This window comes from Anoplopoma fimbria, chromosome 8, assembly GCF_027596085.1.
Source record: "Anoplopoma fimbria isolate UVic2021 breed Golden Eagle Sablefish chromosome 8, Afim_UVic_2022, whole genome shotgun sequence".
In the NCBI taxonomy this organism is placed as follows: Eukaryota; Metazoa; Chordata; class Actinopteri; order Perciformes; family Anoplopomatidae; genus Anoplopoma; species Anoplopoma fimbria.
The window spans coordinates 16903618-16927647 of NC_072456.1; the positions used below are offsets into that span (position 1 = coordinate 16903618).

The window sequence follows — 24030 nt, forward strand, 5'->3', positions numbered from 1 at the left end:
TCAGGGAGGTGTTGATTAAACTCTCAGTTTGTGGTGTTACTCAACTGGATGTATTATATTGTAACTTCAATAAATTATAAATGTATTGAATGTTGATACAATCACTCTATAACACCGTATCAAAATCTTCTCTGGTTGAGTGGCTCTGTTTTCTCATACGACCAAAAACTGGAAAACATGTTCTGTAGGCCAGGAACCTCAGCAGGTTGTAAAATGATTGCTGATAGCTTGGTTTTGATCAATAATCCTGTTAAACCTCAATCGTGTTTATTGCTATGTCACAATAAAAGTGTTTCTTATTGTCTCAATTGTAAAAAAGGTATATTTCATTTTTTGCAGAGCATCATCTTGTTGGATAGTACACATTAGTCACAAATAATTGATTAAAAAGAGCAAGTAAATGAGAAGTGAGTCATCTTACTTTGCTACTGGCCTCAGTTTAGCCTTCAAATGTAAATTAACTTAAGCTGTTATTCAGTTTGGTTGTTTCTAGGATAATATTATGTGATCAGTATGGAGTTGACCAAATATTTTCCTTGACGTTTCAGTGATTTGTGAACTGGCACATGTGACCTTCAGAGTCAGGGAAGCTCTCAAATGAACTAAAGTAAGCATTTAAAATTCAAAATCCGCCCTTTAAAATGAGTTATTATACTCTGCCCCTCTTGCTTTCATAACAGTAGAGGTAATTTCAGGATTAAATGCTCCTGGGAGCCATTATGCCCTCTTGGCAGGGATAAATGTAATAAGAGATGTGGGCTTCCAACTTGCTGCAGACTGCCAGACAGAGAGATAACTTTTGCTGCTTGAGATAAGATTGTTGTATTTTGTTCGATGGGGAATATGCAACGTTAGCACTAACAGGGAATGGACGTCTCAAGAGGAATATCTTACAATAAGTGTCTTGACAGAAACCATCAACAAAATGACTTTTGGGTTGGAAATTGGTTGTATTGTAATGAGTTGATGTCGGCACATGAAAGCAACAGCAAGAAACCAGAGGGACAAACTTAGAGACTAGCTGGATGAGCTCAACCTCTCTGACTTCCTCTAAAAATCATTTCAATTCTCCATTAGATTTACTTCTGTTCACCTGCCTGTCTTTATTACTTTTCTAAATGTCATGGCATTATTGAATACATTTTTTTCTTGGAAATGCATAAATCAATTTTAACCCGTTCAGGCAAAATACCACTGGATCAATAAACCCTCTGACAGGAATGTTTTTCATTGAGTTGCATGATGGTGTTTAAAAGTCATTGCAAACGCTCAAAAGAAATGGCATTTCAATAAAGATGGTGGTGAAAAGGTTGGTTTGCTGTCGGAGCACAGCTGCTGTATTTGATCCTATCCCTTTACTTTGATACGTCTGCCAGGCAAAAACATTCATCAAGAAGATCCATTTTCCTTTTCCCTCCTCTGAAACAATAGTCGAGTAATTTATTCATCCAGAGGGAAATTCAATTTTAACAGCAGCAGAAAACTTGGTACACAATAAACATCATAATATACAGGTGAAACTGGGCAAACCTGACAGAAACTCAATGTCCAGCTATGCTACAGCTGCTCTGCTCCTGTTTGCCTGCAACAACAAAACATAACAGCTGTTTTCCACCTGTTACCAAAAGCAGGCACATTAAACTTTTATACAAAACTGTTGTTGCTGTCTTCATGCCAAATAATATTGTGTTTATCATAGATGTGTTCATACATTTTTGGGAAATAAGTCATGCAGAAGGAGGAGGTCAGGGTGGATAGATAGATCAACAAACGCTGAACTAAAATGTGGGAGACTGTCGTTGGTTTCCCGTTTTCTACAGTTAATATTGGATTATTTTAGCTAACGTTAACTAGTAGTTATTTTAACATAGAATAAAACATTTCCCTTAAGCCTAGAAAGTAACTTTACTGTCTAAACCTTACCAATCTTTAACCATAGTAGCGACGGAGCAGAAAACACTTTCAACGTTTGTTGCTCTCGAGGGCATGGCCCAATGAGGTAATTTGTCTTTTAATTTGTTGTTAACTTCTTGTTCTTATTATACATTTCCCACCTGTGGTGCACTACGAGCTACAACTCAGCGGAGAGTTGTCACTCAGCATCAGAGAGACACAGTTGTGCAGTGCTACACATTCAGGGTTTCGCAGTTTTGGGACAACCCCCATCACCCTCCGGCTAACATCATAAAATATGAATACTCATTTCTGATGTAAAAACAACCTTCAGCGGGAGTTGCTGCTATTTGACACAGCAAGTACTTCATGTTTTTTGAGTATGGCTATTGTGTTGGCCGTAACGCACTAGGTCAAATAAACTAAATAGACGGATAGAAAAGGAAATGAAATGACGTTTTTGAGAAGGTTAATGACCATTATCGAATAGATGTAGGTTTGAGCAGTGACAACAATTTGGAACTGATCCTGTTATATTATAAAATGTAGAAGATGCATGCAAAGCTCTCATCCCCTAAACCCACAAAAACTGCTCCAGATCATTTTTTTGTGGCCACACCCACATCTTCCACTGAAGAACATTAAATGACTAATGACTAAATTAATTAATTTATTAATCTGACATAATAGAGGTCCGGGTAAACACAGGACATGATCAGAGCCCTTAGGGAGGCCAGATTCCAAATAATTTATATTCCCAAAGAGGGATGTCTTGGTTTGATTGTACCCATAGAAATAGAATAAGAGTGGAACGGACATTCCCATTCAATTCCACGTAGGAAGATAGTCAGAGCGGCTGACATTTTTAAGTCTACAGTTGCCATTGTGACAGATGTAGCGGACTAACTTCTATATAAACTAAATCAGCTTTGAGCAAGACTCTGACTCACTGAGGTGAGGTTTTGTAGTAACGACTAAAACAAGAAGTGAAGTAATGTCACAGAGCGTAGAGAGAAAAAATAAATGAGTAAAATATGAAAACGTCATGCTTCATCCAGAAACCTTTGTCACAGCATCGGAAAGAACATTGCAGATTTTTTTCATCTTATATTTAGTAACGACTAAAACAAGAAGTGAAGTACTGTCACAAAGCGTAGAGAGACAAAGTAAATGAGTAAAATATGAAAACGTCATGCTTCATCCAGAAACCTTTGTCACAGCATCGGAAAGAACATTGCAAACTTTGTTCATCTTATTTTCTGTAACCAGTATAGCATTAAAGCAAGCACCATGCTTTAATTCTACACTGGTTACAGAAAATGGGTTGGACAGCGGGGTGGTGGACAGCGGCAGTGCTGCTTCTATTCTATTTCTGTGGTTGCACACCTTTAGGAAACAAATGACCTTAACTTGACCTAACTTGTTCAGCCCCTTCCTGTGTGTCTTGGAAAGTTGTTATCATCCGTGCCATGTGCTGCCAAACAGCCTCCGCTATGATAATACAAGCACATAAATGGTCTTGCTGTAAAACAAACGTTAGTTTTTGATTTCGCCTTGAGTTGTTTTATTTTAATCGTACTCATCAGATACCAATGAGCAGGGAAAATGTGGCGTAAAAACTGTATAAAATGTCTGGAGACAGTCTCTGTTGACATTTTGATACTGAAGATAACTTTGTTCTATTGTAACTAGCAAAACTGATGCTGAAAGTTTTGGAAGGACAAAACCACAATAATTAAGTTAAGTTTCAGATCAAGTTCTTGACTGAAAAATTTAAATTCATGGAATGTTATTAAGAGAAAATGAGCCAAATGCTGAAACTGCTTACAGATAGAAACAAGCTGCCAACATGTCATCAGAGCAGCACAGTGCTGTGAATAGTTTGACACAAAGTAGGATGCTTAAAATAACTAGATCTCTTAATACAATACATCATATTGTGACTACGACAACACTTTCACAGCCAGTCACAGTCAATCTCCATGGTAACAAGTCGTGACCCTAACTTCTCTGGAAATCCTCCTTAAAACTTGCAATGCACTGTGACCTGGGAATGTCAACAGAGACTTGTAGGCTGACCAAAACTGCACAGGATGTGGACATGACGTCAAAAGAGACCTTGTAGGAAGGCACAAATTGGCAGCACATTCAAAAACCTTGAGCGCTTGGAATTCACATGTGGCTAAAAATGCAGAAAAGGCTTGACTATGTTTGTGAACAACCTCTGACTGTCTTTTAAAAGCATGAATTCCATGCTAGGGGATAATGATAAGTACGTCTGTTTCAGTAATTAGTCAAGGTGGTTGAGGTCAAAACAAAGAAATACTTTTTTTCCCAGAATAGAGTCAGATAATTCATAGGATGTGCGTCTAGATATTGGCTTAATTAGGAATTGCTGTAAAATAATTGGCAGGATAATCATTGTGGGAAAATTATAGTTTCTGTTTCAACCTGATTAAACTCCTCTCATTTAGTTCCTCCATGTGCCACACACTTTATTGCCTGAAACACAGCTGCAGGGTTTTGATTATATTGGTTTTATCTTTCTGGCATTTGTTTGTCCAGCTTAAGCGAGAACAATGCACCTCTTGTTGTCGCACTTCCAACTTCAAACAGAGAGAGAGCAGAAATGCACTTACTGCTGAGAAAATGTTGTTTACTGCTAAATTCATTAACTGCTACCTCCCATGGCAAAATCAAAAGTGATGTTGTTCCTGTTTAGGCTCAGCAAGGATTTTTTATTCGATTGAGACCATATTAATGATAATGAAAAACCGATATGTATTATAGATGCAGGCTGGTCGATATAGTATGGAAAACAAACAGAACTGCCATTACTGAAAGAAAAACAGAAGTCAATTGTCAATTTCATAAATAATCAAACAACCATAAATCAGCTGCTTTGTGATCTGTTTACCCAACCTAAGTATATGGTTCTGTGGTATTAACACTTCATCAGTGCCTTCAAGAGTGATGTTTGCTTCAAAAACTATTTAACCCCAACCTCAGTAATTTATTGACTTGTGGTGATCTCAGTCTGTCAGTCAGTGTTTGCCCAATGGAAATTTTCTCTAGTGCCACCATCAGGCTTAAATACTAGTATGATAATAATACACTAGTACATACCGAAAATGTTAATGATGTATATATATAATGACCAGATTGAACATGGAAATAACTACTTTTTTTAATGAATAGCTTTTTCACTGGCACCACCATCAGAGAAACTGTAAAATGTTTAGCCCCACTATTTGTTAGGCTCTAAGCAAAGTAAAAATGCTTTTTTTATTGTTTGATTTATCTTCTACTTTCTGTATTGCAGAGAGTCATTTCCTGGATTCTTACAGAAGTAATTTGGGTAGGGTGGCATAGTAAAAAAATAATGGATGCCGAGGGAGACAGGTAATCTGTAAATGTGCAAAGTGAACCCTGTACATGCAATTTTCAAGGTTTTAAGTATGCATTAGATTTTCTTCAACTTCACAATGATGATTCTTGATCTAATTCAAATGAAATGGTGCACGTATCACTAAGAAATATCTGGCTTACACTTCTCTGTCTCTGTCTTTGTAACATAAAAACCCACTCAGAAGTACAGATCAGTATTACAGGACAACAAATCCTACATCACTCATTCACTGATTACATCTAAAAATGTACATCAAATGTATCAGATACATCAGCTAAACACCCCTACAATGAATGTTAAACAACAATTTCCTACCTATCAATTACCTATTAACAGATTGACCAGTTGTACAGCACAAGAGGAAAAACAAGCCTAATAAAAATCCAATAAGCAACAAGCAGGTGTCTGCAAAGGCTACAATTAAACTCAGCAACCTGACAAACAATTATGTGAAATTGGGGGGTTTCTATTTTGTCCAAAGCCCTGCCAGTGGTGCTGAGTGTGTGTGTGGACAATCAAACGTCAGCAGACCTGACCATCCAGGCAAACAAGGTGGGCCCTGTTTAGAAGTTCAGCCTTTACAAACAATATATCAACAACAACAGTTAGATTTAGACCTTCCAAACGTGACAACAATCAAGTAAACTTGGACCAAAGCATGGCAATAAAAATGTCTGACATTATACAGTCTATAGTAACGTGCAAAACCACAGTTGGACATTTTAACACCAGGAAAGAGTAGGGGCTGTGAAACTCACCTGACAAATGTCAAGATCATCTGTCATGGAATCAAAGTGTTGACATTATCATGTCACCCTTCAACGTTGGAGAGAGGTGTTCCCACTCAGTGGACAATGATAGCATGGCCAAGTGTCCAACTCGTTCTTGCCGACGACATCGTCCACTTTATTTTATCTAGGTAAAACGTCTTCTTCAACCACTGCTGTCAACATTAAAAAACGTATAAGTATTGTATATAATGCAGAACTGAAATGCTGTGTTAATTTCATTTCTCCCTAATTTGTTGTTTGTCAGAATGTGCTAAATAAAAAAAAATCTCATTACAATAACACCCTGCAGCTGTGGCAGTCATCAGTTTTAAATCCCTATAATAGTAATTCTTTAATAATTTAATTTTCATTCCTGTTCTGTGGTCCAAAAGACAGAAACTGATCTGCCAATATGGTTGAGAGCAGAGCAGACAAGGAGGAAGAGGGTAGAGTGCTTTTATAAAGATGTATGTGGTTGGAATTGGACCATAAGTGCTCAGGCAGCGCCGAGCAGAGTGGAGGATGCAAAGCACATCATTTCCAAAGCGATTCACTTTGCATATCAATACACCCAGCCACGTGGAAAAACATCAGAATTGTATGTCTTTTGGGCGGCCAATATAAACATCCACCAGATTGAAGTAAGGGGAAATATTGAGAACTTTTGTTGTAGGAGCTGGACTGTCCAAAATGGCAAAAGAATCTCATCCCAGAAAAACATTTCAAGCTGCAATGTAGCATCGAGTGATTTGTCTAACAATTGTATTATTGTCTTTATTGCAGTGTTGCCCTGGAGAATATGGCTGCTACAAAAATGAAATCATGATAAGTCCATTATGTTGCTTTCTTTTACTGCATTTGTGTATAACGGTCAACTGGGAGCTTGTACCACAATGTTTTACGATGTTTCCACACATTTTGCTACTAAATTTAAATAAGGTTTCCCCCATGTAAACAGCAGTGTGTTTACTGGGACCTCTTACAGTTTACATCCTTGAAGATGTTGCACCCATATTGTTTTACATTCAGTCAGGAAATGCTCCATCATGAACATGCAAATGTAGCTCAGGACTATTAATATACAATATATTGTGTTGTCAGCCACAGGAACAGTGGATCATTATGCGTAAGTACATCGCATGCACATGAGATTAATTTTACTTTTCCACATATCCCATGACATAGCTCATTTTCGACCAGATGGATTGTCACAAAATTGAATACAGACATTCATGGCTCCCTGAGGATGAATCCTGATATGATTTGTGATCCCTGACCGCCACAAGGTTGATTATTTTTATAGTTTTGTGTGAAATTTGTCAAAAACTGTGAATGGATAGCCATAACATTTGGTACACACATTCATGACTCCTTATGAGGAAGTGTCATAACTCTGGTAATCCCTTAAAGTTGCAATCCTTAAGATAATATACCTGGCTGATGTATAATTTTTGTTTCGGTGAAAACAAAGGCATTTTGTTTTGTGTTTATCAGTCTTGAAGTTGGGCTGCATTAGAAATTACAATCTAACATGCTATTTTTCAGAAATATGTATTTAGTTTCATTTGGTGTGTCTATACAATGGAGAAAAACTATGATACTGTATTTTTTCTGGGAATCACACCACAAATACCTAGTTTGTAAAACTGCACATACATAATTATTGCAATACTTTCATTAATGGGCTGTTTTAAAAATGCCACATTATTGAAAAAAATTGTTTTAATACTTCAAATTTCATTTCAAACTAAGGACAATTTGACTTCGACAGGAATTACCGTCATCAATAAGTAACAGTGTTACCATAGCAATGTAACAGTGCTATGGATTCTATGTCTGCCTGTTGTGTTTGCTGAGCGCAGCTGAGTGAGACTGTTTACTTTACTAATTCTCTTAGATACCATGCTGACAAATAACATTAAGAGGGTGAAATAAATCCCATCTGGGTGGTGTCTTCATTCCAGGTTTGTGTGGCGTTGCTGTTATCTTGATGTTAAATGACACAAGGTCATAAACAGGTTTATTGATATGCTACTAAAAAAGACAAACAGGGCCTTTTTTTTAACATAATCTTGCAAGTTGCCCTCCCGTGACACTGAACACACACACACTTGACTCTTTCCACAAAGTTACTGTACCCCTGGTTACCATTTAATGTTTGTTCTCCTGAACACAGACAACTTTTTATCCATTGGATAAAATTTTTTTCCATTTTGGTAACCTTCCACTCAAAATAAAGTTTGATAAAAGCATACTTGCATTTTTCTTTTGAATTATTGACACTTTACTTTATTGAAGCTATACTTACCTTTTATTGTGCTACTCTTTTAGTACGGGTTTTTTATTGAAACCATGTGGACAAATACAAAAAAGGTACACATGATACTATTGGCTTGCCAAGATATTAAATAAAATCTTTAAGCTTCCTTAAAGCTTTCTAATGGTTGCTACAAGTTTTCTCTGCATCAGTCTACTTCCTGAAAAGAAGTGTCACTAATATTTGGCATATTCATTGTATATAGTATAGCATTACCACTCAGTAGGCTTATCTCTGAAGCTACATTAACAGGTTGATAGCGTGACATGACATTTTTTTAGGATACATGCTTGACAGCAAAAATTAAAGAGCTGTTGATCATAAATTAGTGTATTTTCTGTACTGGAAGTGCCATGCAGGCATTAGATGGATGTATGGCTTCATTAGTTTATGATTAAACAGCACAGATCAACAGTGACAGAGTGCGGGGTAGAAACTGATAGGGGTCTTGCAAAGACTGACCACAATTCTCCCCATGCTAATAAAACACATAAATCAGATGTGAGGTTGAGTCTAAAACGTTCTAGCAATTAAATAGTGACTATTAATGAGTCAGTCTATTTATCAAATCATGAGGTCATTTCAATTTTAAATTTAATACGATCTACAGCATCTGTTGACACTTCCTCTTTTCACATTTTTGCGTACGTGTTGGGTCCCACTGGCAATCAAGTCTCCACTCAGTGATGATTAAGTAAACAAGCACTACATATTTTATCCTTATTGTCATTCATTGCGAGCATACGCCAACATCACATACCTTTCCAATCGCTAAATTAGGGGCCATAATGGGTAATTGCCTGAGGACATACAGCCAAATCTTTACCATAGCAGCATAGTAATTGTGTTCAGGGGCTGCTGGATCGTCTCTGCAGCCAGCAGGTGACCTTGTGACTCACCCTGGTTGGTTATCTAACCTGAGGATACTTCGTCCTCGCACAAAGCCCAGCAGCATTGTCTTGCCTACCACAGCGCACACTCTGTGAACAAAGACCTGGTCCATACATTTAAAGTATACACTAAAAGCATAAGAGAGGTAAAGCAGAATCATCCATCACCAACCTGATTAATTCAGTTAAAGTCATGCCTCAGCTCCTCTCAGAGAGGCCCTGGAGGAGCAATTATGTCATTTAGAGTAAACGGACATTTATCTCTCTTAGCATAATGGTCTATGGAAGGAGAGCATTAAATAAATAATAGCAGTAGGGGTCTGCTGACATCCTTCAAAGCCAAAGTCCAGACAATGGAAATGTTTTGTGATATCTATTTCCTTTAAATCAAAGACCAACTTGGTGAGGATATCATTGATAAGATTGATGTTTTTGTTGTGTGAGTGCTTTGCTGCTTAAAGACCTGAGACTCAATAAATCACTTTGACAGTGCTACCACTTTCTAAATTTAGGGAAAATAGCCTTCTTTTAAAACTCTTGGTTGTAATTGAGAAATGGTTATGTAAGAACAGGTCCTGCACATTTTTTTTTAATTATAGAGACACTTCTGCTTCACCAAAGACAAGAACAGACCAATTAGAGGATCACACATTTGAAGCACCACACCAGCATGTGTTCACCCTCACAAAGTAAGGTAATTTGGTAATTTGCACTTTAACTTATATATGGATTTTTTCTTCCTATTTCTACAACCTTTAGACACACTCTACAGTGAGTTTTATATCAACAATTCATATCAGCACACCAACATAGCACTATATGCTAAGATATGAAAGTGCTTCTCTCTGTGCTTTCCCCATTCAATTTATTATATATATACACATCCTCAGTCTATTGAGCCTAAAAGCGATAAATAATGGCAGGATAAAGCCTTTAATGGGCCCACCAGAATTTATCAGATGCCGACAGTGCCCTTACTCAGCAGTTAAATGACTAGATGGTGGGCAGAGGCCGGAGACTGAGCCTGGTGATTTACACTATTCATGAGTAATTGAATTAAAGCCTCCGTATTAGTGACAGATGTCATCTATAAGGCAATGGAAAGACCTTTTACCTGTTATTTATTAAGGGTATATTAAATGAGCACTTTATTGTCGCCACAGTTTACTTTGTGCTTCTGAGGAGGTTAAACATCTGAAAACTTTGGGCTTTGCATAGCTGGCTTTAGATTACCTGACTGTAGTTGTAGTTACGGCAGAGCTTGGGGACACAAGGTAACTGAAAGTAAAATACAGTTAGAACTTTTTTTTTTTTAATCCTAATTTGTGGGGGCTCCTGCATCTGAACATGGCCATATGTTTTATAAATTGGTGCTTTTTTTACCTGGCATTTGAGTTGTCCCTTTAAGACTTAAAAACTTTTGAGACGATCACCCCACTCACGACAAAATACTAAGGTGCAGGAAAGTCAAAATGTCAAGATAAAGAGGGCTCTACACACTCCCTCCAATGTAAGTATTATATGATAAAAGGTTTAGTTTCTAGACTTTCATCAGAGCCTTTTGTCGCAGTCTGGAGAGCCAGGAGCAAGGAAAGTACACCCAAACACAGAAAAGGCAGGCAGATTGGTGTAGTTCAAATTAATTTATTTTAATAATTAATTAATTTACAAATCAAAGAGCCCAAAAAAGCAGGAACAATAGACAGGACACAACAACAAAACTCCACGCCACAAGGAAGGAATGAAAGACCAGCCAACATCCAACAGAGAAAAGACAGGACTATGAGTGATGGACATGAGGGCAAGCTGAAAGGCGAATGGGGGTAGAAACAATGTGAACAGAGCGAGACTGATGAGACTAACAAAACACAGGTGATACATAGAAAAAAGGAGGGAAAACCATAAAGACAGGAAGTCAAACAAACATAGGACACATGAAGCATGGATTACAAAATAAAACAGGAAGTAAAAGAAAGCAGTGGGAGTGCAATGCAACCTGATATTTGGTAAATGTTCAATACATCAGTTTTTAAACATTCGAATAGTTCTAGTATGATGCAAGCGTATTTAGTTTACTTATTGTTCTTCAGCAAAACTATTAATGCTGGTGCTCCTTAATGCCTCTATCTTTAACAATCAGCTGTTGTATATACACCTAGCAGTTGTTTATCTGAAGTAGACATTATTTTACGTTTCAGCCTAACCCATCTGTTTGAACAGTGCAAAGCCAGTTATAAAATGAGATATAAAGTATAATGAATATTTGTCTTGTATGTAATATGTAGCATATTAACCGCGGTATTCATTCATATACATGGGAATTGCAGTACCAAACAGAAACAACCAGAAACTTTAGTCTCATGCATCACACCCCTCAATTAAATAAATCCATGCAATGTTTCATACAACATTGTTTCATTTATTGACTCATGTAAAAACACATTGCACTATAGGACAACAAACAACAGAAGCCCTCACATGCTTTGAAATGCCCAGCAGCAACAAGATTCACAGTTTTTTGAAACATTCATCAGTGGAAATACATTTATATCATTCTCAGTTGAATCATCATTCTCATAAAACAAGCAATTTCAGTTTGAGTATTTGCTACACAAGCGGACTTCAAAAAGTCAAATTAAAGCCAACAAAGCCAACCAGAGGACATAAGTGGTTTCATGGTGTGACGATGCACCAGAACGACCCCATTCCTCTTTCTTTTTTTTATTCTTTTATTTATATATTGCTTGGCTCAGGCTTACCCCAGTTCAACCGGGCGGCACACTACTTGTAAAACACTGTACACTCCATTAGTATCAGTCATTAATTAGTATGATGGTGAGAATGTATAGATATTTCATTAGAAAAAAATGCTTCAGCAGCCACAAAAGCCCAACAAGAATATGTTTTTATCCTATAATGGAATTAATTCTTACATCACCATATAAGCCAAGAACGCTGCTGCAAAATGATGAACCATGTTGAACTTAGACAAGTCAAAAAGAGGACAAAGACATAAAAGTACCAAAAGGACACTTTGATAGTTAGGTAGATATTCCTCTTTTAGCCTCAGCAACATGTTATGTAAGCCTATTTTTGACAGATGACAAAGATATCTCAAGGAAAAAAGGTTGCAAAATGTACAGCATTCCTGACCTGAACAACAGTCTACAGAACAGAACAAGATCTTAGACAAAGAAACAGAAAGCATGTAGATAGCCCTCATCTGAGAATCGTGTCTCAGTGTTCAGAGTTAGGAAACACTGAAGAGTTATTGTTAAACTTTCAAAAGCAGAGGCGTAATGTGAACAGAAGAAGATGGACATCTGATAGACATCAGGTATGTATAAACATTCATCAGTGGAGCCGTGGCTGGTGGGCCAAACCTGCTTTCATTGTTTTGTGTGCACTTGTGACACCATCATGTGCTCTTTAAATAGACTTGAAAGACTACTCTACAAGTTCTGCAAGGCCTCTTTGCTTGGTGGCAGCTCCAATCTGCAGCAAAGAACCATCAAGTACCTTATCAGTGAACTGCTGATGCCACATGTTTACTAGCTGGGCCAGTCTGTGATCAGTCTCTCTAGAAAGGACACCTGCTGTTAACATCCTCTATATAGTTGCGTTGCTGCGTTTGTTGTGTATTTGCTTTTGTTTTATATGATACAGAGATGGTCAAAATGTATTTTTACAGCACAATTTTTTTTTTCTATCATAAAGTAATCGTTTGAATACTTAAACATTTTTGTGTGTAGAAACAATTTGGAAAATGCACATTCAAAAATTGAGAAAAATGCAAATTATTAAATGTTCAAACATTTTTTTATCATAAACAATCTATTCTTGTCTTGAAATCTCAAGACATCAAGTGACTCCTCAGCTCATGAGGCAATCAGTAGATCACTTCCATGCGTTAGTGACTTGAGTGAGAGAGATGGTGCCAGCTGGAAATACAAGAAATACAAGATTCTCCGGACCTCATAAAGCCTTTTACAACATCATTATGTAATTTTACACAGTAATTGTAAATGCAAGACTCGAATTAGCCTGTTCCTTACACAAATGGACAACATTCAAGCATGTGAGAAAACCTTCACAGTCCGTACAATCAAAGCTTGAGATTAATATGTAACAGCATGTTGTAGCAAAGAGCAAATTCATTTCTGTCAAACCTCTTAATGAAGTTATCTTCTATCATCGCCTGTGAAGATTACACCGCGTAGATCAATAAACTGGAGTCTGCAGAATTTTTTATCTCATGTGAATCTCCCCTGGTTCTAATGAACATGTATATTGAAACTCTAATGCAGAACCACATAAAGCACTCCCTGTCAACATTGTGCCTTAAAGAGGGTGGAAATGTATCATAATTTCTATTTACAAAGGATTAATTGTTATTCTGCCATTTTCCTTTTCCCAGTGGCGGTTGGGTTGGATGCAACACACTGGAAAAATTTAAACCAAATGTACTGCCAATTAACTTCATGGGGATATTCCTTTGCCTAATTATTCGGACGAAGAGGAAGCTCCAGAGTCTCCTGGACAGGGAGCTGAGATAATTACATGACGCTGAGTCACGTGGAAGCTGATTGAGTCAATTGTAAACCTTCCATATCCCACTGCAGCTTGAGAACAAATGTAATCATTGTTTTAAATATATGGATTAAACCCCAGATGTTTCTGTTGAAGTGCATATTAACTGCTGCACAGGATGAACATATGCCTGGAGTAAAAACTTAAAATGCAGAGCCACAAGCTCAATTAGTGGAGCATTCGTGAAAATGAACTGTCCTCATTAACACTTGAAACCCATCACTTGTTATTTGTGTTTTCCACACATTCATAGCTGGTAATGAGCTCTAGAATAATAGTGAATAATGCCAAATTGTTAAATTTCTGTTCAACAGAAAAAAATCTTTATCTCTGTCTATATTTTATGTTTTTGCTCACAACCAAGGTTAATCTTTTGATTGGGTTTCTAATACAGACCAGCTTCTCCATCGATACAAGATAAACTCTACAACTACATCACTTTTGCAGCCAACAGTTTCCTCTAGGAGCTTGTATGTATTCTGACATGTGAGAGGCAAAGGCAGGCCCAGGCAAAGCAGAATGTAAGTCTTATCTTGTTGCTTGATGTGCTGAGAAGGCAGTGCTGTTGGTGTGAATAAGTGCCCCATAACCTGAAGGTTACCATGACAGCAAATGTGCCCATCCTCGATATGTCTTTGAGTGAGATAGTGGATCTCCTCAAATACATCTACAGTGCTATACAAGAAAACGTAGCTGAAAGTACAAGATCATGTTTACACCACTGTAAAAATAAAATACATTTCCAACTGCATTCTTGATAAATAACATTAAGTCATCTGGCACTAAAACCCAAATCGCCACATTGAAAAGTACCTTGATTTTATCTGAGACTTCTGGTGAATTGCACTGTACACATTCAAAAGAAATGAACTTTTACTTACATTTAGAGGCAGCATCAAGGCTAGAAAGACACAATTTGGCTGATAAGAGCAAAACATTTGAATATGAAACGACTCATTTAACATATCTGAGTCAATCACCACAGAATTATAAACGTGAATTTGTGCAGTAGCAAAAAAAAAAAAGATCTTTAAACATGCAGCTCCAGTCCCGTGACTACCTAACACTGTCGGCCTACACACTGATGAAAGCGTGTGGAGTCGCATATGTTGGGTTCCAGCAGTTGAACAATCAGTTTCAGGCATGCCAAAAAAGCTTTTTTATCTTTTTTTTTTTTTTCTGCTTATCAGCATTATATCCAAAAACCTCCCCTCACTCTAACTATGTTGATGGAACTTTTTTGTTTGTTTTTCTGCATTAACATTTGGCTGTTGAAATTAGAGAGACTCTTCATTACAAACTGTGCATTAACAGAACAGGAATACTATTAATTTGATGAAATATGCAGTAACTTCTCAATGACACTTTAAAAGCCTTGCAAGTATCAGGCCACTCTGTTATCCATAATCTCATAATGTTAAACACCTTCAATAATCATTTCCCTCACACACTTTTTCATAAGAGTGAAATTAAAGCTATAAATTGCAGAGAAAAAATAGCACAAAAATATACCAGTGCACTCATATTCAGGAGGGAGAGTGGAGACAAATAAAAAGCTTCACATTTTACAGTCCTGGCTGCTCGCCGAGGAACACCACGTACAGTATATTCTAAAATTTACAACAACTGATACCCAGCAGGTAGCTTTGTCAGCATTCAGAAACAGCTAAATCCTTATTATTACAGACACTAATAAATAATCTTACTATCAACAACTGGCTCCAGTTAAGGATTTGCATTTTTCTTTTGAATGGCCACCGTGGTTACATTTCATGTAAGATATGGCAACGCTATTTACTACTCAATATAAGCAATGTCTTAATTTACAGACATTCACAAAAAAAACCCCACCTTCTCCTTTAGCTGGTTTATGGCTTCAAGTATTTGAAAGCAATGACTCAGTTCAGAAACTAAAGAGAGCATGAGATGCATCACTTCCATATAAGTCATTTTAGAGTCCCCCATGTTCAGTTCTTGGGCCTGGGAGATGTTGTTATCAAAACTAAAAACTAGCAATGAGAAGATTCCTGGCCCCCACGCTGCAGCCAAATGCAAGAGACGACATGTTCATGCATCCTTATGCTGGTTAGGTGACTTTAAATGGAATTTGTTTAAAGCAAAACAAATGCGTCCACAGCAGACTTGGCAGCTTGTCATTTCGACTATAACCTCTCTTATCTCCCATTGCAAAATATCCTTCTGTGGAGGACATGGAGAAATAATGCTGTCCCTGTGTTTTTAACAAAACATCCAAGTCACTAGTGTTTCCATTTTCACATCCATCCAAAGTGTCACTGCTTCAAAGTCATAAAGATAGCGATCCCTGAAAATGTTGACTTAGCTACATCGTGGTTTATGAAGGTTGACGCTTTCCTGCTTCTGCTTGTTAAGGGCATCCAATGCCGTCTGGGTCTCCTTCTGCTCCTCTATGGAGCAGTTGGACACTGCATTGGCCACGATGCAGAACTTGCGGAAGAGGATCTCCCTGAGCAGCAGATAAACCCACGGGTCAAGGATCTGGTTGAGGGAGGCCATGCGGATCGCTGTCAGAAAGAAATTACAATCTAACTGGATGTGCCAGCTGGAGATGTGATTGCAGTCGTGTGATGACACCTGGTTGGAGATCATACTCAGCATGAGCACCTGAGGAGAGAAGCAGGAACATGTTATATGAACGGATAGGATAATGAGGACTAATTCTGTTCTTTAGTGAAAATGTACCATTGAGAAAGACTCTCAGAGATCAATGTATATCATATGCACACTTGTTGGCTGGTAGATAATAGTAATTATATTTAATGTCACTATCTTCAATAGAATCCTGAGTCGATACTCTATCTAACAACTAGGAGAAAAGCATAATGTTCACGTTCTAGGAACTCACTCTGCCATCACTGCTTTCACAGCGCTGTGGTTTCTATTAATGTCCTTGGTGGGACTATTAAATGTGTCTGACATGACCTCATAGCAGAACCCCCAAACAGGTCCCAGCTAAGTGGATTGCTCCTTAATGGAAAATGGCAGATACATGGGAAAGGAATCATACATGACAGCATTTATCTGACTGGTTTGTGTTTTGTGGGGCAGAGAGAAGAGAATTCGAGGAACAGAGAGTGACTGAATGAATGAGTGATTTATGGGAACAGAAAAGTGTGGTGTGTGCAGAGTCTACTCTTGTAATCCTGTCTTCAGGAGATGAAGCATATCCAGACGTCTACAGCTGCCTTAGACAGCAGCTGACAATAAAACCCCAATTAAACTGAGAATACTACAGTGGCCAATTTATCATATTAGTGCCACGGGCTGTCAGTGCATGACGCTTTAAGAGAACATATGTAGGCATTATTAGAAGATATACAAAGAAAGTATTTTAGTATTATATTATTATGTATATACTTCAGTTTCATTCGACCATAGGGACTATTGATTGTAAGAAAGGTGTAGGCTGCAATCACCCATAGAAACATACCAGCAGAGGAGACCAGCATATAAGCAGGACGCACATAATCCCTAACAGTTGAATGACGGTCTCCGTGGTGAGTCGTTCCCACTGCTTTGAAGACTGAGACGTGCCAGACTTTGTTTTACACCGGATAATCAAGCCTCGGATCGTCACCACATTGCAGAAAAGTGTAACAAGCAGGGAGAAAATCCCAAGAACAGCAAAAGTGATGGCGAAAAACATATTGCCCGGGACTTTTCTGTCCCCCGTGCTGATAAAGCACCAGGTGCCCGGCCACTGGTGTGTGTATTCCCCGACCCCTGCGATGGGCAGGAGCGCAAAGAGCAACACAAGACACCATATGACAGCCAAAATCTGCTTTGTCACACTTGTCTTCATGTGATTGGAGTACCAGTGGGGGTTTGTTATCGCCAAAGCCCTTTCTATTGCCATTGCGCTGGCCAAGAAGAGAGGGCACAGGCCAAAAGTTGTCATGCACACACCGAAAAAAGCGCACAATTTGCCAGATGAGTCGATTTGCTCCCATTTCAGACCGGCTCGGTAAACTGAGATCACTATTGGACTGGTCAAAAGCTGTCCAAACAGGTCAGTTAACGCCAGCGATCCAATGCAAAGCAAGAACGACTTTTTCCTTTTATTTTCCTTCTTTTTGTAAGAGATATACACCAGCATGAGAGCTAATGAGTTGCCCACCATGCCGGTTATCATCATGGTTATGGGGAAACCAACTGATACGGATCCACAACTGGAATTCTTGGTGACATTGCCTTCGCGCAATGACTTGGAGACGTTAAAGTCCAACATCTCTCCAATTGTGATTTTCAAGCCCTCAAGAGAATCACAGCCGTCCGCGTTCATCGTTTCGGAAAGGACAAGCCTATTTGCAGCTCATAACCCATGTGTGTGTCCGGCATCCTCTTCACAATGCTTCAGCTGAGTGCAGTGCGTAAAAAGCGCGTCGGGTCCTTTACGCGCAGGAGGCGGGACTGCGAAGAGGAAGCGAACAAGGCTCTGAATACACTTGTGAATTATAAACCCAATCTTTAGAAACCTGACCGGACATCTGCGATATGTTGATCCGAGATCATTAACTTTCTAATTAGAAGCAGAGACTACTTGCGGCACTTAAGTGTAACGCTATCAGACGCACCCACACGAGTCCATTTCCTAAAGATTATCATCACATTTCAGTGCAGTGAGCACACGCGGGCGGATTTGTTTAATGAGATAGGGGAATAAAACAAACCTGCTCTTTGTGTCTTGAGAAGAAAAATAACTACAAACATTGTCCTTGACCATCTGAAAGCAGATGTTTTTTGTTTTTTTTTGGTAGGACTAAAAGTGCAATTAAATCAAAGTCATAGAAATTCATATATCTGCAAATTTGTAGAAAAAAAAACCCCCAATTCAACCCAGTTTGAATGCAGTCCGTGCCATGATGTGTCAGAGCCTACATGTAAGAGGTGTTGGGGATAATAGCTTACTATTCATTGATGTGCTTATCCCGAGTTCCCTCTCAAACTCAGCATAACAGCAGCGGCACAACACGCCCCCTGTTGACCGCAACGAGAACGACAACACTAAAGTGTGGAGCCCATTCAATATTCAACTACAAGTACTAAGCTAAGATTTAACAGTAGTTTATCTTAACTAGCATTACTTCACTGTAAAAAAAAAAAAGAAGCATATATCACTATGTTACCTTAATTGAATCCATTGCATCGTTATGGGACATCTAATGAAATGTTACTTATTAACTGACCTCCTGTATCTTCAGTGGGCCGCTACGGTACTTTACGGTATCCCAGCTGTGTTAACATTACTTGAGATAACGGAGAAATATGGCGATAGCGGGATTTATTACACACGTCTGTCAGATTAAGCGAATGATTAAAACAGTGCTCGACATACCAAGACTCTCCAGACTTACCAGCCTTACCGTGGCAAAATAAAACGTACAAGGAGGTAGCAAGAAACCATTTCAACAGGAGTTTATTTACAAGTGTACATTTGAGTTGTTTCACCAATAAAAAGACTGTATTGCCACACTACCATGAATCGGGATATACTCTACGGTGGTGGATATTCTGGGTGTACTAATTTGGGGCACAGATATCAGTATGTTTTTTTGTTTTTTTTAATGTATTAGTTTCCCAAGTGACAAATGAAGAGGAATAATTGAGTGGTAAAACAGGTGACAACTGTGTAAAGAAAAAAACAGTAAACACCTAAACTAAAGAATTTACTGCCATTTAGTTAAAACAAGCAATATTAAAAAGTGAAATACTTACCTTGAAAACAAAGCAAAATATATATATTTTTTTGAAGAAAATACAACAGGGCCAAAATTCATTGCTACGTCTGATATTGTAAATTGGTGCTTAAGTACTTCACCTTTTACTAAAAAAAGAAGCATTTATTTAAAAAAATAAAATTAAGTGGTAAAAAATAAAATAATAATAAAGTAATTACTTCAGTTTCCCCACAGATGAGTTGAATAAAATGTACTGCCACGAAGATATGGGTTTAAAATGGCATACAGCCTCTTCACAGTATATCTGATTTTCTATGGGACCAAACATTAATGTGTATTTGACACCTGTAGTTACAAACACTTGTCACAGATTGGGGTGTATGTGGTTTTGAAAAGGGAGCTTGTAATGATGGGTAACGGCAAACAGAAGTCATGTTGCTGCTGTCTTTTCTTTGAGGGAAATAAGACTTTTCTAGGAAAATGGACAGCATACTGAAATTATGTAGTTGTTTTCCTTGAAACACAACATGCACTTTTCTACTAAGGTTCCTTTACTTGTTTTAAAGGCTGTGATAAAGTTATTTCTTTTTTGAACTGGAGCCAGAATCGGATGATCCAGAGGACTGGCCGCGGCGCCTGAAATCACACAAACACCAAGGGAAGAAGAACAAGGTCAGCATATTCAGCAATTAAAACTCACTTATGCATAGATCTAACAAGTCCAAGGTCAAAAAATATAACAACAATATATCAAGACATAATGTGTACATATTTCTGTAAATCTGAATTCCCTTAAGCGAGGCGACAGATGGCTAATAATAGACAGTGCCATTGTGGTATTCCACAGAAACCCAAACCTTTCGGACGATTGTGATCTAGAACGCCTCCGCTTTCTCTCTCCAGATGAGGACCTGGAGCGACTGCGCTTCTGTCCCCTCTCAGGTGAGGAGGAAGGTGAGCGGGACCTCTTCTGGGGAGAGGAGCCCTTTCCAGACCTGGAACTGGATCTTTTGGAGGAAAAACCAAGCACTGAGGTCAGTAAGGTCAAGACAGAGTCTCAACTGTGTGGGTATTTATCAAGCTTCTCTGATTTAGAGCAATTAACTAGATTAGTGGTACTGAGAAAATTTTACCCAAGACTCTGCAGAAAAGTATTAGCTTCCTCTGGATATAATGAAAGCCAGCACCACTGCGAGATGCTTGATGAAGACCCCAGATGTCTATTCAGACTTTTGAGCCTCATAAGATTAAAATTTAGTTCAGGTAGTCGCAAACTGTGTACTTTTTTGAATCTTGGGCCTAATTAGGCTTGAAAGAACCGTACATCAAATTGAAAACTGTCAGGGCAGGTAATATATTTTCCTTATGATACAAGACCAAAGTTACTGTCTGCAAAATGTTAAAGAGGACTGTAGTGGAGTAAGCCCGATCCAGTCTTTGATCAAACTTAAGCTAGGGAACAGGACTGTTCTGGAGCTTTCAGCCCCATACATACACTCTCTAAGGGAGAGAGTGCATGTCACCTCATTCACCTGGAATGGGACCTCGAGCGAGATCCAGACCTGGAACTGGATGAGCTTCTAGAGCCGGACCTGAAAGACAAAAAACAGAACCTTTCCAATATTTCCTGAACAAGAAAAACAGCTGGATGGTTCACACGGCAATGGACAGACAGATTTTAACTGCATATATATTTTGAGTATTTGAGTTAAACTATTCTTGCCTTACTGTATAGCAAAACTGATGAGCAGATATTCTGACTAACAAAATAAGCATATGGGGGTTTGCAGAAATAACCCAGAAAATAGAAAGACAACTAAAACCTGCAGAGGTAACAAGTGTAAAAAAAACAGTGAACCAGAGTGCATTTCAAGACTACCATATGAACAATCAATGCATTACTTCCATCTCAAGTCATAAGTGTTTCAAAACAAACATAAAAAATGTGTTATCCAGAAAATATATTCAGTTTGCACATCAAGTTTCTAAAACCACAGACGGGGAGGGGTTGAGAAAACAAAAAACAACAAATTGGCAGAACAGGACATGTAATTAATGTTGATCAGTAAATCAGAAGGAAGATTGAGCTGATACTGACATTTTGCCCGGAGTTACCCTTGACCTGTACCCTTTTACCTGGACCTCGACCGTGAACTGGAGCTTGAGGAGTGCGAAGATGAGCCGGAACGGGACGAACCCGAATGGCTGCTCTTTTTCTTAGCTGGCTTGTCCTCATCATCACTTGCATCCAGGTCGTACTTTGACAGGTCTCCTTCATCATCTCCTTCTTCTTCTTCATCATCATCATCCTGAAGAGGAATTGTATAATATTCCATTGTTGTTGGCAAATATTTTATTATTTGTATTTATGATTTTTTTTTTACTCCAGTCACCGAACTTACATCCAATTTGTATTTGGAAAGGTCACCATCTTCTTCCTCCTCTTCTTCTTCCTCCTCAGCTGCAACTGCAACGGCAACTGCAACTTTTGCGACTTCTTTCTTTTCAGTTTCTTTTGAGGGAGGTGTGCTGTTGCTCCTTCCACGAAACTTTTTCTTTTTCCTACCAAACTGGGACATTAAAAAGGGAGCATAACCTCATCAGTGACCTATCAGACCTTTGACAAAGCAAATTAGTTAAATAGCTTCAAGACACATCAAGTTCTACTCACTAAACATTTGTATGCTTACATGTACCTAAGTACGTCAGCTGCATTTATTCAATTATCAAAACAGTAAACCGTCAGGCAGAACTCACTTCATCATATTCACCATCAGATTCCTCCCGTTCAATGTATTCAACATTCTCCCTTTCATTGAAACCTCCACCATAACCTGAAAGGCAAAGAGGAAATAATAATGGCAATCAATACCAGTCTTTCAAAAGGTGCACCAAAAACTGGCAGACTATACATTTGTTGAGTTACCTGTTCTCTCTTCAAGCTTGGCATATTTTGGGGTGTTACACATGTTGCACTCTGACCTCCTAGCCCAATTGACATTGCCGCATCTGTATGACAGGAGGAAAGGAAAATATTTATTGTCTCAACTTGCTTAAATGCATAGTTTTCTCATGTATTTCACTCGTTTGTAAAAATCTGTGTCTATTTGCTCCAGTGTCTAGTTAATCAAACATTTTGGTAGTTCCTAATCGTACGTTTTGCATTGCCAATCATTTGCACTGAAGAGGCCTCTGCTCTTCTCAGCCAGGGTTTTCCCAATCTCTGTTCCTCCAGCTTTCATCATCTTGGCCTCAGTGGTTTTCTCTGTAGAAGCAAAAACAAAAAGGTATTTAATAGAGCTGCCCTTTGAACGTGTGTAATATGCGTCTGCATAATGAATAAATCAGAATAATTAACTCACCCCTACCACATCTGTTACAGCTGGTTCTTCTGGCAAAGTTCACGTTTCCACACCTGCAAAAGCACACACACACATTAAATATATTGTAGGTACAGATAGGGGCGTGAGCTTGTTACTTCTATTCATTCATGCATTAGACGAGCGTGCTTCAAGCAACACAAGTAGGGAAGGTGCATTCATGTTTCATGTCCGACAGTCAGTGTCAAAGGCCTGGGCTCTGACGCCTGCAGCTGGCTCCTCTGTCACGTCAGACGTTTTTAATGCAGTTCCTGTGCAACACGATACTGCTCTACCTAAGTTAGACTCTTAACTCATGACAACCTTGGCTTCTACATCACTGCAAACACCGCCCACAACAGCAGCAAGTGGGGAAACTCTCACCCAGCCCACAGATGCTAACCATAGCTAGCTTGCTATCTTTGCAAGTCTACGCACACTGCTAACTATTATCCCTGTCACGTGTATCCAAAAACAAGCCCCCGGCCCCTCAATGCTTACTTTATTTAACGTTTTTATTCTGCTTATAATGCATCCAATGAAGTGAAAATAAAACATCTGTGACGTAAGATAGTTGATTCAGCTAGTCAAAGTTAGCGCGAAATGCTACAAGGCCTAAGCTAACCACGTTAGCACGACCGGCTATTTATGCTACAATGTGGTGCTAAATTTAACTAGCTGGTACGTGAAAGGGGAAAACAATACTCTACACTCACTTCTTATCGGGACATATCCAGTCCCCGTCGCTTACTCGAAAACTCTTCCCCGACATGTTTGTGCCTGTTAGCTGACACTGGGTGGCTCGTCGGCAGGGTGTGCTCACGGTGTCCGTGCAGGAGTTCGCTAAACTCGGCCCCGCCCCCTCCTCCTCCTCGTCCTCCTCCTCCCTCTGGTGGTGCCTTCAGGTGCATCTCGGTAACTCTGAAAAAGCTTGTAGTTTTAGTAAAAAAAAAAACTTTTTAAACATAACCTTGACCAAAAAGAATCACACTGCGCTCATTATTTGCTCTGCGTGATGGAAAGTAATTTAAATAATATGTATTATTTTTTTAAAAAGTAACTTTACTACAAGTTTTTAATGAAAT

The 24030-nt window shown here is 38.6% G+C and overlaps 2 protein-coding genes across 3 annotated transcripts; both read right to left on the bottom strand.

Moving 5' to 3' along the window:
• Positions 1 to 11700: 11700 nt before the first annotated feature.
• On the bottom strand, positions 11701 to 18238 carry ptger3 (prostaglandin E receptor 3 (subtype EP3)). Its single transcript, XM_054602619.1, has 2 exons — positions 17339 to 18238; positions 11701 to 16512 (listed from the first exon to the last, which is right to left on the bottom strand). Exons 1-2 carry the CDS (start codon positions 18188 to 18190, stop codon positions 16207 to 16209), a joined length of 1158 nt encoding a protein of 385 aa, XP_054458594.1. The 5' UTR covers positions 18191 to 18238; the 3' UTR covers positions 11701 to 16206.
• A 1832-nt stretch (positions 18239 to 20070) lies between these two features.
• On the bottom strand, positions 20071 to 23818 carry zranb2 (zinc finger, RAN-binding domain containing 2). 2 transcript variants are annotated; one of them, XM_054602622.1, is made up of 10 exons: positions 23662 to 23818; positions 22955 to 23001; positions 22743 to 22851; positions 22513 to 22595; positions 22344 to 22420; positions 21989 to 22156; positions 21723 to 21895; positions 21119 to 21178; positions 20444 to 20593; positions 20071 to 20222 (listed from the first exon to the last, which is right to left on the bottom strand). In XM_054602622.1, exons 1-10 carry the CDS (start codon positions 23715 to 23717, stop codon positions 20165 to 20167), a joined length of 981 nt encoding a protein of 326 aa, XP_054458597.1. In that variant the 5' UTR covers positions 23718 to 23818; the 3' UTR covers positions 20071 to 20164. The 2 variants fall into 2 exon arrangements, with proteins under 2 accessions (XP_054458597.1, XP_054458595.1); XM_054602620.1 differs by having other exon boundaries at positions 22949 to 23001.
• Between the last annotated feature and the right edge of the window lie 212 nt (positions 23819 to 24030).